General features: G+C 44.6%; 1 protein-coding gene across 6 annotated transcripts in view; it reads left to right on the top strand.

Moving 5' to 3' along the window:
• Positions 1-27,782, top strand: part of Map2k5 (mitogen-activated protein kinase kinase 5) — a 230,621-nt gene that overhangs the window by 108,025 nt on the left and 94,814 nt on the right. For all 6 annotated transcript variants that reach the window (XM_085689209.2, XM_048423691.3, XM_048423693.3 and 3 more), the window contains 3 exons: positions 15,150-15,223; positions 16,146-16,196; positions 22,558-22,629. In XM_085689209.2, the coding sequence (XP_085545335.2) occupies positions 15,150-15,223; positions 16,146-16,196; positions 22,558-22,629 (197 nt within the window). The remainder of the gene's footprint in view (positions 1-15,149; positions 15,224-16,145; positions 16,197-22,557; positions 22,630-27,782) is intronic.

The following is a 27,782-nucleotide window of genomic DNA, read 5'->3' as shown; positions in this document are numbered from 1 at the left end:
ATAAAGGTAGAGAAATGGGAGGCAGATCAGTCGTCTCCAGGGGCTGAGGAAATAGGGTAGGAAGGAAGGGAGTCTACCTCCAGAGGGCACAGTGAGTAACCCTTGTGATGGAAATGTTCTCTGGCTTGAAAGTACTGGTTTTTTGTTTGTTTTTAATTACTGATTTTTATTGAGCTCTACATTTTTCTCTGCTCATCTCCCTGCCTCTCCCCTCCCCTTCAATCTCTCCCATAGTCTCTATGCTCCCAATTTACTCAGGAGATCTTGTTTTTTTCTACTTCCCATGTAGATTAGATCCATGTATGTCTCTCTTAGTGTCCTTATTGTTGTCTGAGCTCTCTTGGGATTGTGGTTTGTAGGCTGGTTTTCTTTGCTTTATGTTTAAAAACCACTTATGAGTGAGTACATATGATAATTGTCTTTCTGGGTCTGGGTTACCTCACTCAAAATGATGTTTTCTAGATCCATCCATTTGCCTACAAATTTCAAGATGTCATTATTTTTTTCTTCTGTGTAGTACTCCATTGTGTAAATGTACCACATTTTACTTATCCATTCTTTGATCGAGGGGCATTTGGGTTGTTTCCAGGTTCTGGCTATGACAAACAACACTGCTGTGAACATAGTTGAACACATGTCCTTGTGTCATGATTGAGCATCCTTTGGATATATACCCAAAAGTGGTGTTGCTGGGTCTTAAGGAAAGTTGTTTTTTTTTTCATTTGATATTTTTTTTGCTTTTTTGTCAAAAGTCAGGTGTTTGAAGGTGTATGGGTTAATATCTGGGTCTTCGATTCGATTCCATTGGTCCTTCTGTCTGTGTTTATGCCAATAGCAAGCTGTTTTCAGTACTGTAGCTCTGTAGTAGAGTTTGAAGCCAGAACTCCAGAAGTTCTTTTATTGTACTGGATTGTTTTGGCTATCCTGGGTGTTTTGCTTTTCTATATGAAGTTGAGAACCGTTCTTTCGAAGTCTGTGAAGAATTTTCCTGGGATTTTGATAGGCATTGCATTGAATCTGTAGATTGCTTTTGGTAAGATCGCCATTTTTTACTATGTTAATTATACCTACCCAAGAGCATGAGAGACCTGAGAGTACTGTTAATTCAGTTCCTTGTCACGTATAGTGTACTATATAGTTTTACAAGATGCTATTATACAAAACTGCACAGAAGCCAGTGTGGTATGTCTCTATTGTTTCTTCCAAATACATGTGTCTCTTTGGTTATCTCAGAAGACAACTATCTTAGGGTTATTATTGCTATGACAAAACACCATGACCAAAAGCAACCTGGGGAAGGAAGGATTTATTTGGCCTATACTTCCACATTGTAGTCTGTCGTTGAAGGAAGTCAGGACAAGAACTCAAACGAGACAGGAGCCTGGATGTAGGAGCTCAGTTATCTCCCCAGCTTTTTCAAATCCTTCACTTCCACTTTTTTCTGGTCATGGAGGGTTGCTGCTTACTGGCTTGCTCAGCCTGCTTTCTTATAGAACCCAGGACTACCAGCCCAGGGATGACACAGCCCACAATGGCTGGGCCCTCTCCCATCAATCACTAATTAAGAAAATGTCCTACAGACTTGCCTATCCCCCAGTCTCATGGAGGCATTTTGTTAATTGAGGTTCCCTCCTCTCAGATGACTCTCTCTTGTGTCTAGTTGACACAAAACTATCCAGCATAATGTCATTTAAAAATGCATATCAATATATGTCAAGAAATATATAGAGCAATGTATATAGGAAATATGGGTAATTATTCCTCTAAAATCCTTCTGAGTGGCGAGAGGGTTGGGATTAGAAGTAAATTTTGGGATTGTTGTGTGCTTTGACTTACGGATCATTATACTGTTGGCACACAGAACCCTGTCCAGCTACCCATCATGGGGCATTGTACAAGTTGCACAGTTGCCTCTGAGTTTTGTCTTCTAGGTGAATCTCAAGTTTTGGAGCTCGTCAGAAGAGGACCCCTTGTGGAGGATGGAGGCCACAGGATGGCTGTGTGCCATGGTTATTTGTTGGATAAACGAGTCAAATCTTTCCTATCCTGGAACTTTCTGTAGTGCATCTCATATCAAAGTCATCGTGAGTGAGGAGTGGATGACATCCTGAATGGATGTGTGTTGTTAACATGAGCACAGCCATATCTAGGCCCCCAGTGCCTTAGACCCATGGGGCTAGCTAAGCCTTCCTCTGTCCATGTATGAGTTGTACAAATAGTTGATCAGACACTATCAACCGCGGTTTCCTTCTGAATGTTTAGAGGCTGTGACTATGCCTCTATAGACTTCCACCAAGATCAGCTAAACCTGTCTTGTTGAGCTGTGTACAGTATATCCCTCTTCAATTCAGCTGTATAAAATTGATTTGAAGTGTTTGTGCTGCTGCTGGTGCCCTTAATTAGAGTACATGGCCCTCCTGATCCCAACTTTTCTGTTTATGTGTCTGTTGTTTCTTCCCTGTCATCCCAGTTAGGTCAATCCCTACAGACGTGTAAGGTCTCAGCAATCCCATGTTGTCCATAGTAGTATTAAAAGGGAAGAGATTTGTCATCAGGTGGCCTATTCTGCCAAGTCCAATGGGCACACTACTACACCAGCAGGCCAAGGGTGTGGCTCCTTTCCTCAAGGGCATGGTTGAAGGTCAGCACTGGAAATCAAATCTAGTGTTTTGCTTATTGAGGAGTAAATTTCCTTTGGATTGAGTCTAATAATCTTAATCATGGTGTTCTTACTGTGGTCAGCAACTCAGTGTCTTCTGGGGGCTGCTGTAATGGACCCTGGTGAATTTTTAGTCTTCACGACAGCTTTGTGAGGAGGTGCCTGCCTCTCCAAGTTTAAATGAGGAAATTGACGTCAGAGAGGCTCATAACGGGGAGGCAGTAATGGTTAGCAATCTCATGCAGGAGTTATAGGATAAGACTGATGGGTAATTCTGGATCTGCCCTTTAATTCGTCTTCATGTGGTGACAGCATCGTGTCTGCAGCACGTGTGCAGAGCATGGTGGTTATTAGTAGTTCAACCCATTGCTCCTCAGAAGGAGCAGCAAGCAGCTGAGAGAGCTTGACTAGAGCGCTCTCTCTCCGGGCTTCTCTTCTTTCCTAGAGAGGAATCCAGCCTGCTAGAGATGGAAAGACACTCACGGAAACTGTCTAGATCAGTCCTTGTGAATTTCTCAGAATCACTCACCTGGTAATGGCAAAGCTGGCACGAGAGTCCAGCCACTTACTGTGCTCAAGTTCATCTGAGGAAGGTGCAGCTCATTGAGGCCAGAGAGACGGGTTTGTGGCCCCATAACTGAGTAATTTCATTAATTTGAGTCTTGATTTCCTCATCTGTCAAGTGAGGCCAATCATGATTCCTATCAGGGTTGGAATAAGGTCAAATGAAACAGTGCACAGTAGTAACGATGCAGCCCAGGTTAGCGTACAGCAAGTGCATGGCAGTGACGATGCAGCCCAGGTTAGCGTACAAGTGCTTGACAGTAACGATGTAGCCCAGATTAGCATACAGCAAGTGCATGGCAGTGACGATGCAGCCCTGGTTAGCATACAGCAAGTGCATGGCAGTGATGATGCAGCCCAGGTTAGCATACAGCAGGTGCATGGCAGTGACGATGCAGCCCAGGTTAGCATACAGCAAGTGCATGGCAGTGACGATGCAGCCCATGTTAGCATACAGTGCCAAGTGTTCTCTACCGTAGTCTTTGCCTCTTCCTTGAAAGGATTTGCCAGCATGTGCTGCTCCACATCACTTATTCTGCATCCCACATCTACATCTGTTTCTCCTCCCAAGGAGCATTAATAGTTCTGACTCTTCATCCAGTGATGTCTTAGACTCAGCATCACTTTTCAGGGTGAGGGGAGAATGTAGTCTTCAGACTCCCAGAAGTACATTCTTCCACAGTTAGTGTTCCCTGTATGTGGACCAGCATATGTGTAGACTGCAGGTAGGACCTGAGGTTCATAACTTTAGAAAAAAACTTTTTTTACTATGAAGGAATTAGGGGAAGCAGGTGGAAGATCTAGCTCAGTAATAGAGCACTTGCCTTGTCGTGCAAGACTCTGGGTTTGAGCTCTATCACCACAAAACCAGCAATAAATAAAGCTTGAAGGAAAAAGGGGTTTGAGGGTGTTATGCCAAAATCCGTGGGTCCCCACAAAGGCCAACCGAGTCCCATATGTAAAAGCAAAGAGCAAGAAGGGAAAGCCGTACATTGTTCCTCATGCAAGCCGAGTCCTGAGACTCCAGACAGTAGCTGCCACTTACCATAGCTAATTGTGCTGCTTAATTTTATGGAGGGCTTTTGCGAGAATGCCTGGCTGCCCACCCTTTATTCTATGATGGAGTGCTTAGAGGAACTTTGATATTGTGGTGTGGTTTTTCTCCCAAGTGCCTTCCTGTTATGTGCAGATGGCTCTGTGATACAGCGTCACCACAGACTGTATGTAATTGTACATGCTGTTCTCACTCATTAGAGTGCAGTCCCTAAGAAATAACTAGAGAGATATAGACAATTAAACTCAATAAAGGAATATTGCCGAAGAGTTGTGTTCCAGGGCTGGGCGAGGTTCTGAGAGTGGAGACCTACTCCATGTGTTCCCTGGGTCCTGATGCATGGAGAAGTTTTAGGGAGGGATGACAGCAAAGAAAAGTTTAGTTATGTTCTCACAGGGTCTCACAGCAGAGCTGTGTGGTCCATTTTACAACTAATTGCTGTTTCCTTAAGAATTAAATCATAGCCAGGCGGTGGTGGCGCACGCCTTTAATCCCAGCACTCTGGAGGCAGAGACAGGCAGATCTCTGTGAGTTCAAGGCCACCCTGGTCTACAAAGACTAATTCCAGGATAGGCCCCAAAAGCTACAGAGAAACCATGTCTCGAAAAGCAAAACAAAACAAAACAAATTATATCGTGTATGCTGATGAGATGGTTCAGTGGGTAAAGGGGCTTGCCACCATGCTTGATGGCCTGAGTTTTGATACCTGGGACCCACAGGGTAGAAGGAGAGAACCTACTCCCAAGTTGTCTTCTGACTTCCACAAGTGCCCTGTGCCATATGCTCCCCTGTGATCGTACACACATACACAGGAGAAATAAATATAAATAGACAGAATTGTCTCGTACCTGCTTTTGAAATAACCTACTCTCTTAGCTAGGGTCTCTGTTGCTGTGAAGAGACACCACGACCACAGCAACTCGTATAAAGGAAAATGTTTAATTGGGACTGCCTTCCAGTTTCTGAGGTTTAGTTCATTATCATCATGGTGGGACATGGCGACATACAGGCAGACATGGTCCTGGAGAAGCTGATAGACTTTTCCAACAAGGCCACACCTACTCCAACAAAGCCACACCTAATAGTTGCCTCTCCCTCTAGGCTTCTGGGAGACAATTACTTTCAAACTACCTCACCCAGTGTGGTTCACCCCCAAAAGACCAAGCAAGCCAATATTGTAAACACACACTAGAGATCAAAAGGGAGTAGCAAATGCCATCACCAACACCTGTGGTGAGCAGCTCGCGTAGAGGTCCACCTGTCTGTGTGTCCCTCTTTTCTGACAAAAGCATACTCTCTGTCCAGGGTCAGTTTCCCCCAAACTGCACTGACCAGAAGTCACCTCTTTAGTCCCTGTGTCTGTAGCCACCCTTAGGCCCACAGCTAAGCCCTGACCCCTAATGGTGTGTGGGGCGGAACTGGCAGGGGACGCCCTGTGAGGAGCTGCAGCAGCACTGGCTTTAGGACTCGGCCTTGATTAGCAGGCCCCAGTTTACTGCGTTTGTCCAGCTCCTGTAATGGCTAATTGATGCCGCCTGTGTAAAGATCCAGTTTCCTGTGTGAGGCAGTTATGGGCGGCAACATGAGTCGTGTCGACATGGTACCAATTTCCACAGTCAATTTGGTCAATTCAGTGGAAGGGGAAAAAGTCAGACCATCCTGAAAATCAGTCAGAACAGTTACGGGAGATTACTGAGGCAGCCATGGTCGCCTGACTGCGCTTTTCATGTTTGAACCAGTTGATTTTGTGTTTTGTAGGCATAGCCTTGGTCATTTGGGAAAATCTCATGTATATAAAATGACACTTTAAAATTAGTACCTTTTAAAAATACTAATAAATAATAATCACTGTGGTTACCCAGACCCTTTTTGAAAAATGTATACCAGCTTTTAAAAGGAAATAGCCATCGTACTACTTACATGTAATTAAGGGTGGTTAAGTGGTGGCTCCTACCGTTTCACAAATAGGAAGTGACGACAATGGGGCTGGAAAGTCTGCAAAGCTATGGATTATCAACCAGTTTTCTGGGAAATAGTTCTACTTCTGACAAGTTGTGTTTTGAGGTTGTTTTTTCGAAATAACTTTATTAATATATAATTTATACACTAAGAAAGGCCCCCATTTTAAGGATATGATTAAAAATTATCTAAATAAATTTATACTATTATGTAACAATTGTTTTAATCTAGTTCTGGAATATCCCATCACCCTAGGGAAAAAAGTCTCCATTCCCATTCACAGTCACTTCCTGCCACAGTCTCCTTGTCTCTCCAGTCCTTGTCCCCCATCCCAGGCCCTGTCCCACTCTCTAGGGAACACCAGTGTATTTTCAGACTGTATAGATTCGCCTCTTCTGTACATAAGTAGAACATATGATATGAACTGCTTGGCCTTGCTCACATTTCCTTAGGTTGATCTATGTTGTATGTAGTGTTATGCCCAAATCCATGCAATCCCCGCGAGCCAACAAAGAAACCAAGTCGCATATGAAAAAGTAAAGAGCTTTTATTTTAATCAAGTTTGCAAACTTGGTCTCTCCACATGTCCAAAGTATTGGAATAACTGGAGAGCCTCAAGCTCAATAAGAATTGGATTTTTATAGTAGTAAAGGTGGGGGTGAGGGGTTCCTGAGGTTCAGGACCTCTGATTGACTGACATCTGTCTAGGGGTGTCCTGGTGAATGTGTGCTGGCAGGTGATCCTATCTACAATGGTTGGAATGCCAGGCATTTCCTTTGAATGGTCTGTTCTTGGGTGGGGGTCCGGTAATGGTAATCTCAGTTTGTGGTTCATCCTGCAGCTGGGCATTGCCTCTGGGTAAACTACTGAGACTCCGCCTCTTATTAAATTTATCAATGGCCCAATTCTACTCTACTCTGGCAAGTGATAATGGTTGGAAGTAAAGAACTTCCTTTGGGTAACCTGCCCAGACTTAACTTATCATGGCTGGCCCCCACAGTAGCAATTGTCAGCCATTCATCCCTTTTTATTGCAGAAAAGTAGAATACCATTATATATGTATAATGTAGTCTATCTCTGTTCATTTACTAGTGGAAGGAGAGACATTTGTCATTGTTTGTAGTTTGGAACTGTGAGGAATAATGCTGCTGCTGTTTGTGTACATGTCTTTATTTTTTCATTTATCTATGTTGGTCGTTTTATTTTTGAGATAGGTTCTCACGATGTAGCCCTGGCTGGCCCAGTACTCGTTATATAGCTCAGGCTGGATGCAAACTTGAGGCAGAAGTCCTGCCATAGCCTCCCAAGTGCTAAGATTATAGGCATGTGTTGTCCTGTGCAGCGTTCATATGTCTTTGTAAGATTCTGTTTCTTGTTACTGAGTAGACACCAGAGTGGAATTAGTATCTGATTTTAAACATCTATAATCATGGCTATTCAGACAGTCTCGGAGTTTAAGAACTTGCCATTTTACCATCGCTGTACAGTGTGCAGTCAGTGTTAGTACCTGAGGTTTCATGCTTTGCTAAAGACAGGGTAGCATTGTGGCCATGAAGTTTTATGGTCATTTATTTGATACAGGACCTCACAATTACCCAGGCTGGATTTAAATTCCTAGGCTCTCACCATCCTCCTACCTCAGGTTTCTGAATAATTGAGACTACCTGACTTATTAACCTTATGGCTTATGTTTAATTTTTAAAGACACTTTAGTTTTTATTCATTTATAGACATCTGTGTTGGTGGGGGGGCAGAGCCTGGTGTGGTCCTCAACATGGTCCAAGACACCATTTGCGAACTCTTACATTCTTCCTGTTTTGGATATTTTTTCAATCATCTAAGCACTTCCCATCATTGGTCAGAAGTACTGAGAGCCCCCCACCGTCTGTGTGGCACTCCTGCAGATCACATTTATGGCATCATCGTGAAAACGTCCAGCTCACTGGGAAGTCTCACTGAGGGACTGGGGAAGTAGCTGGACAAGAGACACATGGTGTGCCTGGATAATTGTGACTCCTCTGTGGTCCCCGTGGGATAGCAGCTGCCTGGAGTCTGAGCTGTCATGGCCAGTTCCTCACCAGAAGCTCACAGTGTGTATAGTGGCTCCAAGTGTTGGGAACATCGGCTCACAGACTCTGCAGTATGCGTTGAGCACTTAGCTCTGTGACAGGCAGTGCTCAGCATAATCTCCCTGAAGTCCCACAGCGGTTCTGTCACTATGGGAAGATGAAACCTGGGGATATATCCAGATCCAATCAAATATCGGCACAGTTGGGCTGATAGCTGATCTTCCTGTTCTCAGAAAGTTGCCAGTGAGAGTTCAGGGTGGTCTGAGGATTCAGTGAGACTGGACTTTGCTTTGCTCAGGGGTTGAATGACGTGCTTGGTGCAGTCCATGTTGAGGGCTGACTAGCAGATCTTAGGTGAAGTCCATCGGCCTCTTTGCATAGCATCCCTCTGCTTCCCCTAAGAGGATCTGACCACAGAATCTGCACTGTTTCCTACAAAAATCCCGTCCGTAACAAGTGATCTAGAACGCTGGATTTTAAAATGAGCCACTTGGCATTCACCTTTCTCTCGCTGTTGCCAGCATGATAGTGACTTCTTGGGAACCAGACTTTGAAGCAGGGAACACAAGCAAATGACATCTCATGCTTAATGCTAAAGGGGTGTGCTTAGGTTTCTTTCTATTAAAGATTATACACGGCACTAACACAAGCATCGCCTTCTTCGGAGGTATGAAACAAACCCTTAATTCCAGGCTTCTCTATCCTCATTTATATTTTCTTTGAGAAGATGCCTCAGTTAAAATCAATGCCCTACCATTCATTTAAGCTCCCCTGCCTTCAATAAAACTAATTGATAAACCCTAATAATTAATGGCCTGATTAAGCCAAAATGACTTACATCTGCCCTGATGTTCCTGTTTTATAATCAGTCAGTTTAGCAACTCATCTTTTCTGTGCTTTGCTTACTGAAAGCGAGCCGGGATTTGTCTTGGTGAACTGGAGGAAAAGCTGCGAGCCTTCTGTTGCTTCTGTTTCCCATAACTTGACATTAAAATAGACGTGGATATAGCTGTCTCCTCTAAAGTAATCTTTTTACTCAGTCAGATGTCTATGGATTTTTCAAAAACAGAAAAATGATCTCAGTATTTCTGGAGTTCTTCCTGGGAAGTTGTAGAATTTCCATGTTTGATATGAAAACTTAATCTTATCCACAGCATAAAGGTGAACTAAAATTGAGGGACCTCTTCTTGGCCAATATTTAAAGGGGTCCACTTTCGAATTCTGTCACTTGAGTCCAAATTTAATTTAGCAACTGAAGCCCTAATGTAATATAATACAGCTATAAACTGTATCCCTTATAGCTTTAAAACAGTGGCTCACAACATGTGGGTTGTGGCCCCCTTTTGGGGGTGTCGAATGACCGTTTCACGGGGTTACCTAACACCATCCTGCACATCAGATATTTTCATTACACTTCATAACGTGAACAAAATTAGTTATAAAGTAGCAATGAAAATGATTTTATTGGGGTCACCACATCACGAGGAACTGTGTTAAACAGTTGCAGCACTAGGAAGGTTGAGAACAACTGAAAGGCTTGAGTTGACTTGTGATTGTAAGGCCAAAACAATGGGTAAGGGGCTAAAAGGAAATTTTTAAATGAGGGTGGATAAAAGCGCTTGCTGCTAAGCCTGACGACCTGAGTTCGATCACTGGGACCCACATGGTAAAAGGAAAGAACCAACTCCAGAAAGTTCTCACACATGCACACAGGCGCTCGCACACCCTGCACTACTGCACTGCACTCATGAGCACCACTCACAGAGGTTGCCTGTACAAGATCAGTCAACATTCCAACACAGATAAAAGGGCTCACAAGGCTCCACCTCCAGCTTAGGAGCCACTGGCAACTGGGGGACCAGTTTTCATCAGTGGTATGACCCAGTAGCTTGCCCATGCTCCAGGCTTCAGTGGGTGGCCCTGCAGCCATGCACATACAGGCAACACAAATAGGATTCAATTGATTAAAAAAAAAAAAAAAGGCATGAAGTTGGGAGGGGCATATCATAGGGGAGTCTAGGGGGAGGTGGAGGGGAGTAGAGAGGGGTGTATATGAACAAAATACATTATATTTATGTATAAAATTCTCAAGGAATTAAAATGGAAAAATATGTATTTAGGAGTAACAAAGAGTCTCTGAGTATAATAAGAGATGTGTACCTGAACACTGGTCATCCAGCTTCTTAACATTTGGGAATTTATAACGTGTGAGGACTGGCACACTGGTCATGCAAGAGCCACTCAGTGGTTGCCCAAGGCTGAAGGTCAGGGCAGCGTGGGCTGCAGCAGAACACTGTCGACCTTGGGGTGATGGAAATGTATCCCGTCTCAGTTATGGTCACCTGGTGGATACATTTGTCAGACTCTCAAATAACCTGCAAAATGGTTGCAGTGAAACTGGTTTTTAAAAATGAATCATGGGGACTCCAAATATTAATGTGAAATAAAACAGTTCTTGATATATTCTTAACTTTGCAAATGTTTTGCTCATAAGCAAAGAAAAGTGGGTTCCTTTGGTCTTTTCTCGATGCCGGCTTAAATCCAGGCTCTAGAGAACTAGTTTCTGATTTGGTCTGTCTGAGATGGAACCCAGAAAGCGCCAGGTTTTAACAGCACTGCCAGGCTTGGGAGCCATTTAGTTACATGACTCGCTGTCTTTATAAGAATCATCCTGTTTGTCCAGAAGGGAAATGGCAGGGATGGCACAGCTGTGCTTTGTCTCCCGAGCAGTCTTTTGGGGAGTAGCAGCAGCACTTGGGTAGCTGTGGGTATGCTTCCAGAGGCTGGGGAGGTGTGGGGTCGGGGCGGGGGGGGGGGGGGGGTGGCTCATGTTTCTCACCTGTCTTTACATGGTGGAGTAGCAGTAAGCATTTGTTGTGTGAGCATTTTTAAATAACTGCAGACTTGTCTCCCAGTGAAGACTCGTTTAGGAATGTACCCATTCTAAAACAAGGTTCTACTGAGTCAAAGATGCACTGCCTTGGGCCAAATGCTTGTGTCTTCCGGCTGAGCAGGCCCTCACTCATTCACCATAGCTTCAACAGATGTTTCCCATGTCAACCAAACACCACTCCAGACGTGGAATGAAAAGTGTACCTTCATGGAGCTTTCCTTCCCGAGCAGTGGAACAGGAAGTGAGGATATCTGTGTAAAGATACAGGATGTTACTAATGCTGAACCTTAAAGAGAGAATTAAACCAGGGGAAAGGGAAAAGAGCTTGGCTTGGGAGCCTGCATTACACAGTAACATTTAAGCAGGAATTTAAGGATAATGAAGGAGTTAGCCATGCATGAATGAGGGCTCAGAGCATTCTAGGCTTAGGAGTCACTGAGCAGGAGCATGGCTGGCAGATGAGCCAGGGTGGGCGGGGCAGGAGGTACAGAGGAGGCATCAGCTCATACTCAGCCCTGGAGACAAATGGGAGGACCTTGTGTTTCTGGTTGACTTGGGAAGCGCTCAGTAGTTCGGACAGAGAATGGGCAACACTGACCTTAAAGAATCTTAGGTCTTAAAGAATTGCTTTGTTGTGTTGAACACAAACTGCAGAAGTATAAAACTGGGGCCATTGGTTCAGTAGCCCCTGGAGGAATGTAGACACTGGTCTGGCAAGAAGGTTTTCTTAACATTAAGTTGTTTTTATAAATTCTACGTACTGTGCTTTGGAAATTATTTTCTACTTTGAGTTATAGCATTGACAGTTTAAAAAGCAATGTCTCAGCTAATTCTTATAGTTTTTCGATTCTAACAAAGTAACTATTATCTTCCTGCAGATCTAGAAGCTAAAATGTTACAAACCAAGTCCAAAGTCCCATCACAAGTTTGTACATGTTCAAAAAGACAGAAGTACAGTTCTATCTCCACCTGAATCCATTGACTTTGTGAAAGGAATCTATTATGTTCTGATTATGCTTTAAGATGTTACTTGAAAGGGGGCAGTTATGTTAGTAAGTTTAATGTATTTCTAAAAACATCTTCCAGTGAGCAAGACCCTGTGTGCAACGGGAATAGGTATGGAGATGTGTGAAGTGTCTCCCAAGCCTGTGAATTTATTTCTTGTGGTGATGGCACTAGTACAGTACATAGCTAGTGAGGTGTGACATGCTTAGCTCCAAGCAAGCTTTAGCCAATGCTGTAGAAACTCAAGGGAAGTCATGGTGGCCTGAGAGGTTAGTGCAGCAGGGAGGCAGGGACTTGTGTAGCCAAATTAGATCTAAGTTTAAAATGTAAGACTGGTGTGGGACAAAATAAACGCTGATTGGCCAGTAGCCAGGCAAGAAGTATAGGCGGGACAACTAGACAGGAAGTAGAGGTGGGGCAAGGAGAACAGAGTATTCTGGGAAGAAGGAAGCTCTTTCCCTAGTCCTGTCCAGACACCAAAGAAGGTACCGCTGAAAAAGGTACCGAGCCATGTGGCAAGCATAGATAAGAATAATGGGTAAATATAAGTTATAAGAGCTAATACAAAGCCTGAGCTAATGGGCCAATCAGTTTTATAACTTATGGAGACCTCTGTGTGATTTTCTTTGGGGCTTACCAGCTGTGGGGACTGGGCAGGACAGAAACCCCAACAAGCAGTCCCTTGTGTTACATAAGACAGTAGATCATCCAAATTTAAAATATTCTAAGTTGAGGGTCTATAATAAGCATCTGATTTGCAAAGTAAAGCCAGAGTAAGTAGAATTTAAGATGAACTGCAGTTAAAACCTTCCTTTTTATTTAAACAGAAAAGGGGAGGTGATGTGGAATTTCCCTCTGTATGCTGTGAATACCATTGGTTAATAAAGAAACTGCCTTGGCCTGATAGAACAGAGCTAGGCAGGGAAAACTAAACTGAATGCTAGGAGAAAGAAGGGCTGGTGTGGGAGAATTATCTGTATTCTGTCAATCATATTTTAATAAAATGCTGATTGGCCAGGCAGGCAGTATAGGCAGGAAAGCCAGACAGGAAGTAGGGGTGGAGCAAAGAGACTGGGAGTATTCTGGAAGCAGAACCTCCCTTGCCACTCCTGCGCAGATCACTGAAGAGGCAGCATGTAACTTGCCCAGCTGAGAAAGGTACGGAGCCAATGTGGCTAATGTAGATAAAGATAATGGGGTAACATAAGTTATAAGAGCTAATAAGTAGCCAGAGCTAAGGGCCAATCAGCTTTATAACCTAATGTAGACTCCGTGTGATTTTCCTTGGGACTTGCTGGCTTGTTGGGGTACTGGGTGGGACAGAAACCCCAACAAGCCGGCCCTCATGTTACAAAGGGCGAATCAAGGAGAAGCCATGGATCTGCCAGAGACAGACATGTTATAGGCCACAAGCCTCATGGTAAAATATAAAATAATGGAGATGGGTTAATTCTAGATGTAAGAGCTAGCTATCAATACGCTTAAGTAATTGGCCAAGCAGTGATTTAATTACATGGTTTCTGTGTGGTTATTTCGGGTCTGAGCAGTAAGGAACAAACAAGCAGCCTTTCTACAACTTAAACCCAAAGAATTCTTCCTCACCTCAACTTTCATTATAATGCAATTCACTTGAAGGACAGATCACAGAGACAGCTTCCACAGTTACGCCATTCCCACTGAAACAGCCACAGCCACATAAGAATCATCCTATGAGCTCATGGCTTCTGTTCGTTCTGTTCCTCCTTCCATTGAGCATTAACTGTTTGCTGATCCCTGCCTGTCCATCTTCCAGGGGCTGGGGGATGAGGCAGTCGTAGACGAAGTTCAGGTTCCTACTTTCATGGAGTCAGACAATACTGAATAAGCTAGTATGTAAGAAGTCCCCTCTTGGCTGCCTCTCATACTCTAGGGCCTATTAGCTGTCAGTTTCAGAGTTGGAACTTGAAACTTGAGTTAAATATGCACTCTTTGCAAGATAATTTGGTGGGATATCCTACTGCAGGCTAAAAGATTAAGAAGATTAATTCATCTGCAGAATTATTTTTTAAAATATTTTGCCAAAACTATGAGCCTCTTACTTTTAGGCTCATCAAGGATGTTGGCTATACCTAGCTGCCTATGCTAGGCTGCTTTTACCATTCAAGATGAAGTGTTAAGCACATGCTGTGCGTTCCATCAAAAGCAGTGTGCTCCTGTCTTTCTTGGGTGGTTTTTGTGACCTCCGTGAATTTCAGAGAAGGCTTCCTGTTGTCACTGGTGATGCTCACAGGGACCCTTTGTGTCATTATTTACCAACTGACTGCCTTGGCAAAGCTACGTCAATTCTTTTCTTAACTGTATCAGTAGTAAAAAGTGACATTGGGAAGGGGAAGGATAAAGAAAGGAAGGTTCGTATGTGCGTCCATATGTGCACAAGCATCTTCAGGTCAATTTCTGAGTATTATCTGAAGTAGCATTTGTCACCAAAGCACAGGTAATGGTCATGTGTCCTGTTGTCATTGTTTCTTTCAATTACGACCTGTTACCAGTGATGTGTGGGTGGGTTTGTTTTTGTTCTTGTCCCCCTCACCCCTTCCTTTGGCTTTACTACTTCTTAGACGGGAGCCCTAACTTAATGGATACACACACTGTGTAAACAAACTCTTTGTGAATATACATTGTAAAAGGTTGCAATTTTTCTTATCCAGCTTCTCTTTTCAAGAGAGTATGGGGCTAGGGTGATGGGGGTGTTTCCTATTGATGAACGTCAAGGTTTGAATGGGCTTCTATTTGAATAACTTTTGACCTTCTGCTTCCAGAGAAAAGCTTTGTTATAAATTTGTGATTGGTGTTTGGGTGAGCCTAGCATACCATTTCTGCAGTGTTACATGGTGCACATGTGTACTTTTTATAAACAAGCTGTGTCAGTGTGGAGTTAGTCACTGCAGCTTTTCTGATCCCTTTTAGATGTGAAGCCCTCCAACATGCTTGTAAACACAGGCGGACAGGTCAAGCTGTGTGACTTCGGCGTTAGCACGCAGGTAGGTCTTTGCTCTCTCCAGCCTGCCCTGTGGGTTGAAAAGCACCTGGCTTCCAGACAAACAGGAGCTATGCGTCTGCTCGTCGCCGGGCACACGTTATTCATTTTTAATCTCTGAGCGAGTTTCCTTCATCAGAATATGATTGTTCATTGTTTAATGACAGCAAAAACTGCTGATGTTGTAATTACTACTTACGAATAGCAAACTTCATTGCTATGCAGCTTGGCTATGAAAGCGCTCTGGCCAGACAAAAGGGAGGACAGCGAGGGAGCCGTGCCTGGGGAGCCCAACTGGCCCACAATAAAAATTAATATTGGGAGCAACAATGGCGGAGGGCCATTACAATGTGCAGCACCAATTTTAATTAATTTCCATTTTGGGCCTCCCCTGAGACCCCCAGTGATGGTGACCCATACGCGTGCTGCAATGTTGATTTGAATCGCAGCCACCTTTCCTCCCAGCCAAACACGAAGACCAAAGCGAAGGTCATCTTCGCATTATGAGTTGTCAAAGTCTGTTATCCCTCCAGCCTCTTTAGTTCCTCTCGTCCTGGCAACGCGTGGGGCTCCATTCACTTCTTGAGCCATCTGACGGAAAGATGAGGGTGTTCAAATTCTACTTCAAATTGACTTTTTATTTCAGGCGGGTTTGGGGCACTAAAGCGCTGAGCATCACGCTTAAGTGAATTGTTTAAGGTTATCTGCTATAAACCGTAATGCTGTGCTTGTTTAAATTGGAAATCACATCCAAAAGAAAAGAGAGATTTAATCATTTTTAATGCCTTTGTGGATGAATTTGTTCCCTTTTACATAATTTTTAGTTGATTTATAGGAGTGCTGATTGTAGGTTAAATGGGGAATAATTGCCCATTTTATTTCCACATTATCTTTATATTGTTCTAACAGACCGTTTTGTCTCATAGCTGGTGAATTCTATAGCCAAGACGTATGTTGGAACAAATGCTTATATGGCAGTAAGTAAACTTATGCAAAAATAACATTTAAAGCCAATGTCTTTATCTTTATGTACATGGAAATGTATAATCCTTAAATTAATTCCACCGCTCCTGACTAGTAAGTCCTAAGTTACAAAGTCAGTTCAGGCCCTCGCCAGTTTTCAGGTCTTTTGAGAGCAAGGCTTTGTGTTTGAGCTATCAGCTTATCTGACTTCCTTGACTTAACTGGGTGGTTCCAGTGTGAAATTACTGAGTTTTGAAGTTTAATCCTACAGAAAAATTGCACTTGACAGCATATTGGTTGCTTCTCCGCACCACTTATTTAATTAATCCTAGTAAACCCTAATATATACCAAGGCACAAGTCAGTAGCCTTGGTTGTTTGTTCTGAGACTAGGCCCTCGCCTCACCACCAGTCTTTACCTACGGATCTCCCGATGTTCTGCATTTAGTTTTCTCTACAATGTATAGCTCTGTATTTTTTCTTAATTGTTACATTCATGCAGATATCAGAAGATAAGTTGTTCTATTTCTTTTTCTTACCATTTGAAATAAGAGAACTTATTTGTGGCTATAAAAGTCTTGAGCTTGTTGGTTTTCTTAATCCCTTCAAGAGTTAGTGAGAGGGGAGGGAGCTGAGGAGAGCGCTATTCTGGTCTCATTTTCAGAGTTTGTTTGTTTGTTTGTTTGTTTGTTTTCACCCCTCCCCCCTTCCTTCCTTTTCCTCTAGAGTCTGTTTTTTATTTCAGTGTTTAGAATTGATTCTTACCCTTATGGTTCCAGATTTATATAAGCAATCCCTCCCAGGTTAAGGAGCTTTGTTGATATCACACACTTAAAAGATTTTAGTATGAGTATATACCATGGATATTTTTTAAATGTGTTATATTTTTATTTACTTATTGGGGAGTGTCATGCAGATATGGATATCTCCATCTCCCATGAGGGTCCTGAGGGTCCAGCTCAGGATGTCAGGCTCAGGGGCAGATGCCCTTACCTACAGAACCATATTGCTAGTCCAGAATCGTGGACCTTATTTTCAGCATTTTTTTGTCCATGTGTTATCATTATTATAAGATCCTTGATGGAGGCAGAAGCTGGCTATACAGCTTGTTAGTCTGAGAACAATACAAAGCATTTCATTTTCTTTCAGATAGTCAAAATAGTTATTTCAGTTTTCATTGTTTTAAAGAAAATTCACATTTTGCTTTTTCTCTAATTAAATGTGGAAAAAGTAGATCAGTTATGAAAGTTATCGTGTCTGCTTTTTAAAAGTTAGTGTCCTCCATGACTCTCCCAGGGTGAAGGAAGCTGCCAAGTCCCCCTTCTAGGTAGCAAAGCCCTCTGAACGTCAGCTGCCACGGCTAGGAAAGCTTGGCTCTGAAGGAAAAGACACTATCCATGAAACAACTTCCCCACTGCCCATCCTGTTCGCAATAGCTTTAAATTGCTCTGATAATTAAATTGCATCACATCTGAGCTACAAATCCAGATTACAGTTGTCTTTCCCAGGTGTACACTAAAGAAATTACTTTTTTCCCTTTTTGTTTATGGATGAATGTGATGCGTCCATATGTTAATTGAAAGTGTGAGGATTAAAATTATGAAACGTTAGCTCGAACCGGCAAAGCTGAAATTGCTTTGTTTCTTGGGTGAATGAATTCTAGTCATCAGCTTTGTAGTTCAAGCTGCAGAAAGCTGAGATGCCCAGGGAGGAAACGATGAAAGCTTGAGAGGAAGAGAGGAGCTCCAGCTCTGCTTCGTTTCTTAGGCGCTGGCTTGCCAGAGCCTGGGATGGGGGAGCATGAAAAGGACCCTCCTTAATGCAAGTGGATACATAGACCCAACTGCTGTCCGTGCTGCTGGTCCCTTGGGAGAAGGCCTGGGCCTTTCAGCTTTGTATAAACCCCTGATGTGTCCTGTTTTAGCTCTTATGGTCTATAGTTTTGACTTCTATGTGGGATTCCATGCTGAATGTTACCAAACATTCCTGGGCCTCTGTTTTGTTGGTTCACTTGCTCTCTCTCTCTCTCTCTCTCTCTCTCTCTCTCTCTCTCTCTCTCTTTCTTTCTTGATTTGCTTATTTTTATTATTTATTTATAATATTTATTATTTTAAAGTTTTTTGTTTGTTGTCAAGATAAGGTCTTTCTGTGAAGCTCTGGCTGGCCTAGAACTCCGAGATCTGCCTACCTCTGCATCCCAGGTGCTGGGGTTAAAGCATGCACCCCGTGCCCAGCCCAGGTCTGTTTTGTGAGTACAGTTTTACTGGAAGTGGGGAGGGTGTTAGTTTAGGGCTGGATGTGACGTCAGGAGCACCACTGTAGCGGCTTAGCTCAGCTGAGTCACACAGTTGCTTGCATCCCTCTAAGTGAAAACTGTTTCCAGGCTGGCCTTTCAGAAAAAAGAAAGAAAAAAACAAACACAGACATTTTCCAGCCCCTAGTGTACGCCAATAGAACACATGTCAGGTACCTTCAGCTACATGAACTGGTCTCCCCTGAAGACATTCCTTGCTGTGAATCCAGAGGAGGCATAGGTGAAATTGGAAAGACACCCTCATATATGGCACCGCTGAAAGTGGCGTGATTGAGTCTGGTTGTACCAAGCATATGCATAGAAATTAAGACGGCTATAGTGTATAATTGTAATGGGGTATACAGACGGTCCTGACAAACCTGCTTGATCTTCATGCTGCTAGTTTTTAAAAGGGAGCATGAGCTAGAGTACGGTGCCAGCGGAGACTCGGGGAAAGGCTCAGCAAGTGGGAACACTTAAACCCCAGGATGAAGACCAGAGTCTGCATCTAAGCTCTCGTGTACAAACTGGGCTGCTCTCACTTACGCTCATAACCCCAGCGCTGCGAGGTAGAGACAGGAAGGTTTCTGGGGCTGGGACACACACGAGCTACAAGTTGGGGGGAAAAAGCTACTACTATGTTTTGTCAGTGGAGTGAGGTGGAGAACGCCAGAGGAAGATACCCAGTGCCCTCCTCTGTATACAGTGTCTATATATTACAGCATTGTGAGAGAATAAATGTAATGTCCTCAGCAGAGAAATGCCACATGGCAGTGCTCAGCCAATACCAGAGTCTCTGTGATGGTCAAACCTCCAAGGTGGACAAAGAAAAGACAGTAGTCAAGGCAGCATGAAGAAGTTCCCAAGGGAATGGTGGGGAGTACAGCAGATGCACACGCAGACTTAGGATACACCTTTCAAAGAGGACGGTGGATGTGCACAGCCTCCAGACACACACACACACACACACACACACACACACACAAACACACACACACGGGAGATGGCTCGGTGGTTATAGCATCGCTGCTCTTGCAGAGGCCCCAGGTTTGGCTTGCATCTCCCACATCAGCTAGCTCAAAGCCACCTGCACCTCCAGTTCCCGAACATCTGGCCTCCATGGGCACCTGCACGTACACATACATGCACATACACATACACATACATGCACATAAAACAAAACTGCATCTTTCTTAAAGGCCTTATTGGACCTGGTAGCATGTTGGACACAGCGGGGATTATTAGTGACCTGAAAGTTCTGTCTGCAGTCCTGCTACCTGACCCTGCCTGACCATTTTGCTGTGCGGGGATGTGGCCTTGCCTACCTCAAAGGAAGCTCGTCACCACAGTACATGTGTAGACAGCACGCTAGCCTGCTAGCCTGGGTTTGTGCATCGAGTTTGATATCTTTCTGAGCAACCCGACTGAAGAGCAACTCCCTATTCAGAAGAGATAAAATATGTACCTTGGTGTCTTCATGCCAGTCACACCCAGGAGTGTTGTGCCATAAACAGTCCTGGAATCCGTTAACTAAATATGGCTCCTGGCTAAACGCCCAGTCACAGGCAGAAGCTGCAGGGAGTGGAGTGTGCCAGTGTAACAGTGCTGCCAGTGTAACCGTGCTGCCTTGAAGAACCTCTGCAGCTTCAGCTCTGGGGACATAGTCAGAAACTGGTCAGGAATTGTTTGTTTGTTTGGTTTTATGTACTCTTGGCTTAGTCACACAGAGGTACTTGAGACAAGAGCTGTATTGTCCTTATTATATAGCTTGCTACACTGTTGACAGCTGTCAGGTGAGGCAGTAACAGCAGCCGGCCTTTGACTGTAGCACTCTGTCAGCAATACAGTACCTGGTGGTAGGCTTTATCTTCTTTCATGTCGTACTTGAGGGGAGAGGACAGGGCATGCCACTGTGGCTGCACCGTGACCCTGCTTTAGACCGTGTGCCCTCAGCCGTCATATCCTAACTCTGTACATTCGTGAGGTTCCGAGGCTCATCTCGTGCCTACGTCGGCCTCAGAGCTTCTGCCTACGTTGCTTATCCTCCACCAGGGACCTTGCTTTGCTGCATGCTGTAATGATTTCTCCATCTGGAGGCAGCAAGAACCTTGTCTTGAGGACATCTCTTATCGTCACCTGATATTTGTGAATGATTTCACTCTTGATATATTTTTTTCTCTTTTAGTTCAGTTTTCTGTGTTTTATTTTCAGTTCTCGGTTTGTATTTGTTTTAGTAGCTCAGTGGGCAAATGAATCAAATGTGTTTAATTTCACCGTCCAGCCCACCCAGATAGCTTGTGCGGGAGTGCCACTTCTCTCTGTTTATTTTCTCTGTGTTCTAGAAAAATGCAACAGCTTGAGGACAGAAAAGTCAGAGAGAGGAAGCAGAGAAAGGGTGGGGAGACAGCATTGGATTTTATTCTTCAACAAGGCTAGAGGGTTTTAGAGTGCGCATCATCGTGAGTTCTTTGTTGTTTAAATTGTGTGTGCGAGAGAATGTGTGTCTGTGAGAGTGTCTGTGAGTGTGTGTGTGTGTGTATCCATGTGTGTCTATGAGAGTGTGTATCTGTGAATGTGTATGTGTCTTTGAGTGTGTGTGTGTATGTGTGTGTGTGTGTGAGAGAGAGAGGGAGAGAGAGAATACATACAGAGAGGAGAGAGAGAGAGAGAGAGAGAGAGAGAGAATGTGTACATACCCATGCCACAGCATATGTGGAGGTCAGAGGACTGTTTCTGGGAGTAGATTCTTTCCTTCCACCATGTTGGTTCTGGGACTTGAACTTGAGTCATCAAGCACTTTAACCTATGGAATCATCTTGTTTGCCCCTCATTCTAAGTTTTTGATGGACATGATAGCTGTAATATATATGAAGGGTGAAGTTCATGCTTAGAACCGCATGTGTGGTGAACATCCCTTAGCAGCCCCCACTGGCTTCATGCTGTCATGTGCCAGTAGTGGCATGGGGTTTGCAGGCCTCCCTGTGAGGGAAGTAGGCAGGGAGAGGGATAATTGCAGTGCAGTGTGGTAGCTAAAAGTGAAAGTAATGCACAGTATTCTATATGTATGGAGGCGTGTGTACCGGTGTGTGTGTGTGTGTAGGCCAGAGAGCAGCCATGGTTGTCTCTACCTGCTCTTTGTTAAATAGGGTCTCACTGAATTTGGAGCTCACCAGTTTGGCTAGACTCGCTGGCATTGTCCATGATAGCAATGGCAGTCATGCTGTTATTCCCATAACGGGGTGGCCAGTTCCACAGAAGTACCTCCTAGTACCTGTCACACTGGAAGATGGGGTGTGAGTTAGGATCGCAGCCCTGCCATGAGTAGCTCTGCAGACTTGAGCAACTATTGCAGTTTTGTGGGACCTCATATTTCGAATTCAGTTGTCCATTTATTTAATCGCTGCAAACATTTCTGTAAGCCATCTGTGGGAGGCCGAATCCTGAAGGGCAGACCAGGAGGCACTGACTCAGGCTACTGCTGTACCTGGGGAACAGAGTATGCGTGGCAGAGCTTTCAGGACCAGGCAGTTGCTGCACAGCCCAAGTGGGGGGCAGGCACCCCATGTGGCCCCTTGATTCTGTCAGAAGACTCTGCTGCATGGGGAGAGGCAGTGACAGGAGGTGACGAACTGTAGCTGCTTTGTGCACCAGCCCCAGGTTCTCACCCTCATGTACAGTTGAAGTTATTTCAGATAAAAAGTTAAAAATAAAACTTCAAGACCCTTTGACCCAAATTCACATAAATCATATACAACTTCTCACAGTTTGTCCGTCCCCAGTTAAGATCACTGGATCTGGCGGGAGATGGACACAGGATCAAGTCCTAGCTCATTTGCTACCTTGGTTTCTGCCCCATTAACTGGTTTCTTGGAGCCTTCAATGTCTTGATCAGTGAAACAGTGGTAATGGTTTTTCCATAGGGACTGCGTGCAGCATTCTGTGTTACTTCTAGAATGCATATATGCACACATGTGAAATTGTTTTGCTGTGTGTAAATACCATGCAAATGTTGTGGGTTCCCCATGTTGAGCTTACATTCACTGTGTTTCAGCAGCTCACAAGTTCCCTTCTGCTTTCTTACAGCCAGAAAGAATTTCAGGAGAGCAGTATGGAATCCACTCCGATGTGTGGAGCTTAGGAATCTCTTTCATGGAGGTATGTTGCTGTTTGCTGTCATTGGTACATCTGTACAAATACATCCCATTGGGAAGAATGGAGGCCTTGAAAGAATAACACAAACCCCCACCCAGTGTGTGTGCACATCGCCTGACTCTGAATTCCTTATGTTGATATCCCACGTGACTTTCGAACCGAGTCTGCATTATTCTAGAGCACTGCTTCTCATATATCACCTGTGTAAGACATACCTGAAGTGCTTGTTAAAAGCACAGTTTGTCAACCCCACCCAAGACCACTTCAGCCCAAGTCTCTTAGAATGCGTGGGTGGGAGCTGTTCCCTGGGTGGAAGCCCTGCTTAGGGTGGAGCCCCGTTCTGTGCAAGGGGACTCCATAACAGCGCAGGGTGATAGCAGCCATGGAATGTGCATGTGTGACATCCAAGGGGGATGTTTTTAAAAATCAGCTATAGTCATGTGGATATATATGTTGTATATATGTATATATGCTATATATCATTTTCTTTCCTAAAGAAGAAAAACCTACCTCATTCTAATAAACAATATGTACATGTGGGGTAGAGGTGATGTGGTGGGGGGTGTGTATGTTGTATAATTTTATGTGTTTACTCTTTATTGCTGTATTTAGAATGGATTTTTTTTTTCCTCAGTGAGCCAGGTGCAGCCCCATTAGAACTCCATGCTAAGAAATAGTCATACAACTTGCATTAGAAAGACACCTGGCTCACTGGAATTGGACTCCCAGATAACCTGGGCACTCACTGGGGCTTTCAGAACAGCTTTTCAATTCCATCTGTTCCCATCAAAGAAGCCTTTAAAAAAAAATAGAAACATGTTTAAATAACCCCACAGATGAAGTCTCCATCACAATCCTATTGCTTTTGTTTGGTCAAGTACATTTTCTATGATCTTTGTAACGCATGAATACCATTGTATTTGGAAGGAAATATCTCCAGACCCAGCTCACCTGCACAGCAGGAAGAATGCCAAAATCAAATGCTCAATGTTTATTAAACCATAGTCTTCTGCCTTTCCCCGAAAGGCCATCTAAGAGAAGCTGTAGTGTGCACACTGCAGCCCAGAGGCTGAAGTTGGCCAGTTGATCTCAGGATCCCGAGGGCTTGCTCTAGTATTAGCGTGTCTCAGGGAAACTATCTCTGACCTGTGGGACTCAGGCTTTGCTAGGATGGAATTTCCCTTTGGCATTTTGATCATTCTCATTGGTTGTGTTTTATAAATGATCAGATACAGCGCAGAACAATTGAGAGGTCTCATCTCATGGTTCAGAATCCAGTGTTGGAAACAGAAGACCCAGGTTGTAGTACTTGCTTTGGTACTAGTTTCCTAGGCGGCCCTGGGCTAGCCTGCAGCCCCCACCAGGCTCAGGTCTGAGCCCCAGTGCAGACTGACATTCTGTGTAGCACAGCTGCTGCTCTCTTTCCTGTAGTTCCAGCAGTAGCAGGAGAGCTGTGAGCTGGAGACAGAGGTGCACCCTCACCTATTGGAAGCCTAGAAGCACTGTTAGGAGGGCTGGGAACATAGCCCAGTTGAGAGAGTAATTGCATAGCACACATGAAACCCTGGTTTACTTGCATGTGTGGCATATGACTAGGATGTGATTCCAGCATTCAGGGATGGAAGCAGGAGGATCAGAAGTTCAGGATCATCTTTATCAGATGCATAGCCAGTTGGAAGCCAGTCTGGGATCTATGATATCATCTTTTAAGAAAAAAAAAGTACCGTTAAGAAAGTGTATCTGCCAGGTGGTGGTGGCAAGTGCCTTTAATCCCAACACTTGAGAGGCAGAGGCAGGCAGATCTTTACGAGTTCGAGGAAAGCCAGGGGTACTTGAAAAACCAAACAAAAATAAAAAGAAGGAAGGGAGGGAGGGAGGGAGGGAGGGAAGGAAGGAAGGAAGGACGGAAGGAAGGAAGAAGGAGGAGAAGGAGAAGGGGAGGAAGGAAGGAAGGAAGGAAGGAAGGAAGGAAGGAAGGAAGGAAAATATCCCCAGGCTAATCTGAAGAAGAGTAGTGAATGATATAAATTGGTTGTTCTTCCTTCTCACTACTGTACTTGGCTAGTCTCATAATGAGAAAATGAGAGCCCTGCCTGTCTAGAGTGGAGTTATCAAGGTAAAGGCTGGGAAAAAATGAGAGGTAGCCAGGGACTGGGTCACATACGCCCAGACTCAAGGCTTTGGAGAGTAAGTGGTCTGACTTCAGTTTTCAGCAGGTCACAGAGTGCCCTGTGGAGCATGACTGCAGAAGGACAGGCATGGAAACAAGAGGATTGGAAAGACCAGGTGGAAAGATTAGAATATGACCAATAAATATATTGAAATATGCAGCCTCAGTATCTTACTAGGCACTGGGAATATGAAGCCTAATAAGAAGGTGCACTGCATTGTATGGAGGGAGACTGCCAGTGTGTGCACTGTAGGGAGGGAGACAGCCAGTGTGTGCATTGTAGGGGGGAGACAGCCAGTGTGTGCACTGTAGGGAGGGAGACTGCCAGTGTACATTGTATGGAGGGAGACAGCCAGTGTGTGCACTGTAGGGAGGAAGACAGCCAGTGTGTGCACTGTAGGGAGGGAGACAGCCAGTGTGTGCACTGTAGGGAGGGAGACTGCCAGTGTACATTGTATGGAGGGAGACAGCCAGTGTGTGCACTGTAGGGAGGGAGACAGCCAGTGTGTGCACTGTAGGGAGGGAGACAGCCAGTGTGTGCACTGTAGGGAGGGAGACAGCCAGTGTGTGCACTGTAGGGAGGGAGACAGCCAGTGTGTGCACTGTAGGGAGGGAGACAGCCAGTGTGTGCACTGTAGGGAGGGAGACAGCCAGTGTGTGCATTGTATGGAGGAAGACAGCCAGTTGTGCATTATAGGGAAGGAGCACCCCATAGCTGGGTGAGGGCCAGAGAGAGAAGGGTTCTTTGATGCTCTGTATTCATAAGGGATGAGATGGAACGAGTCATGAGGTGAAGTCTGCTTAGAGGTCAAGGGGGACAAGGGGCTTAACTAAGTCATCCGAAGGAATATGTGTTGGGTGGGGTGGTGTCCCTGTCCTCTTAGAGCTTCTGGCCCACTAGACAAACAAGTGACATGTGACAACTTAAGTAATGCAGCAAGTCACTAGAGAATAGAGTACAGCCTCTGGCACGTGTTTTATACCAAAGTATTTGGGGCCCAAGGTAAAGAAATCCTGGTAAAGGGAGAAGATTTTGATTCTACAGCTGAAACATTGTGGTTCAGGGCTCCTTTGTTCTTGGGTCAGTGTGAAGAAAATGCCATCCAAAGGGCCTAAGAACTTAAGTCAAAATGAGAACTTGAAGACTGAGGCTTCTCTTTCTTTTTACCAGAGAAAGTTGGTCTAAATGTGATAAGTACTATTCAAAACCACTACAGACAAATACCTGTAATCCCAGCATTCAAGACTGATGCAGGAAGATCATGTGTTCAAGGCTAGCCTGAGGTACATTAAAAGTTAAAAAAAAAATATCAGGGCAGGGAGATAGCTCAATCAGTAAAGCACTTCCCACACAGGCACAAGGACCTACATTCAGTCCCGACACTCACACAGAAATGCAGGCTGGTGGAGCATGCTGGTAATCCCAGCACTGAGGAGGCAGAGAAAAGTAACCCAGGGATACTGGCCAGCCAGCCTCGCCTAATCGTGGCGGTCAAGCTCCCGGTGGAAAGTCTTTGTGTTAAAACCTTTGAACTTTAATATGTAAAGGATGTTCACTGAGGCTAACCTCTGCCTTCACACACACACATGATCATACACCCTCACTGCTGCACATTCACACACGAATGCACAGTCCACAGAAGTGAATGTTGAAATGGCATTTTAAAATCTGAGGAATCCAGGCAGTGGGTGGCACACGCCTTTAATCCCAGCACTCAGGAGCAAAGGCAGGCAGATCTCTGAGTTTGAGGCCAGCCTAGTCTACAGAGTGAGTTCCAGGACAGCCAGGGCTACACAGAGAAACCTTGTCTCAAAAAACAAAACAAAACAAAAAACTCTGAGGAACCAGTTGCAGCATGAGCCACAATCAGCACTTTAAAGACCGTTGTCCCTGATCTCACTTCTAAAACAACTCACGGTGTGTCCCCAAGCATAGGAGCCTTCGTTCATTCCTCACTTCTCCCCTGCGTAAATACCATGGGTAGGTTCTACAGAGCACTGGCCACGTGACCAGGAAGACCCTGCCTTGATAGAGAAGAAAGATGCTAGAACCCTGCACTGACAGGTGACAGGTCTCAGCAAAGGTGTGGATGAAGCCCTCATGGGGAGCAGGGGGTTGACAAGGGTTGACGTCTGAGTGGAATTAGTCTTGAAGGGAGTTTACCACCAGGAGGAGGGACTGAAGGGTGATCCCTCCCTACCCATTCAGCCCACTCTGGTGGACTGCTGGAAGCCCATAAGGAGGGATTAGATGACAGAGTAGGAAGGTAAGATCTCACCAGTCTCTTGACATGTGGGCACACCTCAGCATGTTTTCAGCCAACAGTCAATTCCCATAGAAGATCTATGCCAGAAGAATAAAAGAGGGGCAGCAGAATAGGAAACTAAGCAAGGGCATTTCCCAGAAGCACCCGGGAATCAAATAGAGACAAATGGGAAAGTTTCCTATGTCTGCTGCCATCCCCGGGGCCCTGCCTCCTGTTCTGTAAACCTTCCTCTCCAAGGTCCATCCTTGGCAGCTCCTTCCTGCTGCCCCTTCCCTGTTAATATACTATCATGGCCCCCATAGGGAGTCGTAACAAGACCTCTTGCCACACTCTTTCATAAAAGATAATGCTACATGCCTCTAAAGTGTGCAGATAAAAAAGAATCACAGACAGTTACATTTGTGCCTTAAGCAAAGAACCTTTAATATCAGACTATCTTTTATCTGTCCCCTCTTCTCTCAGGTCAGCAGCCCTCTGCTCCTGGGATAAAGTGGGTCTTCTCCAGATGTTGTCATCTGTGTGAAATATTTGGAGTGGGCAAAGTAGCCCAAAGATTGAAGTAAGACTATTCAACCTGAGTTGAGGGCAGTGGGCTCTTGGGTGGGGGCGCGATCGGCCCCTTCTCTACTGTGTGCTTACAGTTTTTCACACAGATCTTTTAAGCGTTTGTGACTCCCCCCTTGTGAATTGGTTATGAAGCCAAGTAAAGGAGGTCTCAG

The sequence above is a fragment of the Myodes glareolus genome, chromosome 4, assembly GCF_982192425.1.
Source record: "Myodes glareolus chromosome 4, mMyoGla1.1, whole genome shotgun sequence".
Lineage (NCBI taxonomy): Eukaryota > Metazoa > Chordata > Mammalia > Rodentia > Cricetidae > Myodes > Myodes glareolus.
Note: the sequence above shows the minus strand (reverse complement) of the source record. Positions and strands in the feature narration are given on the sequence as shown.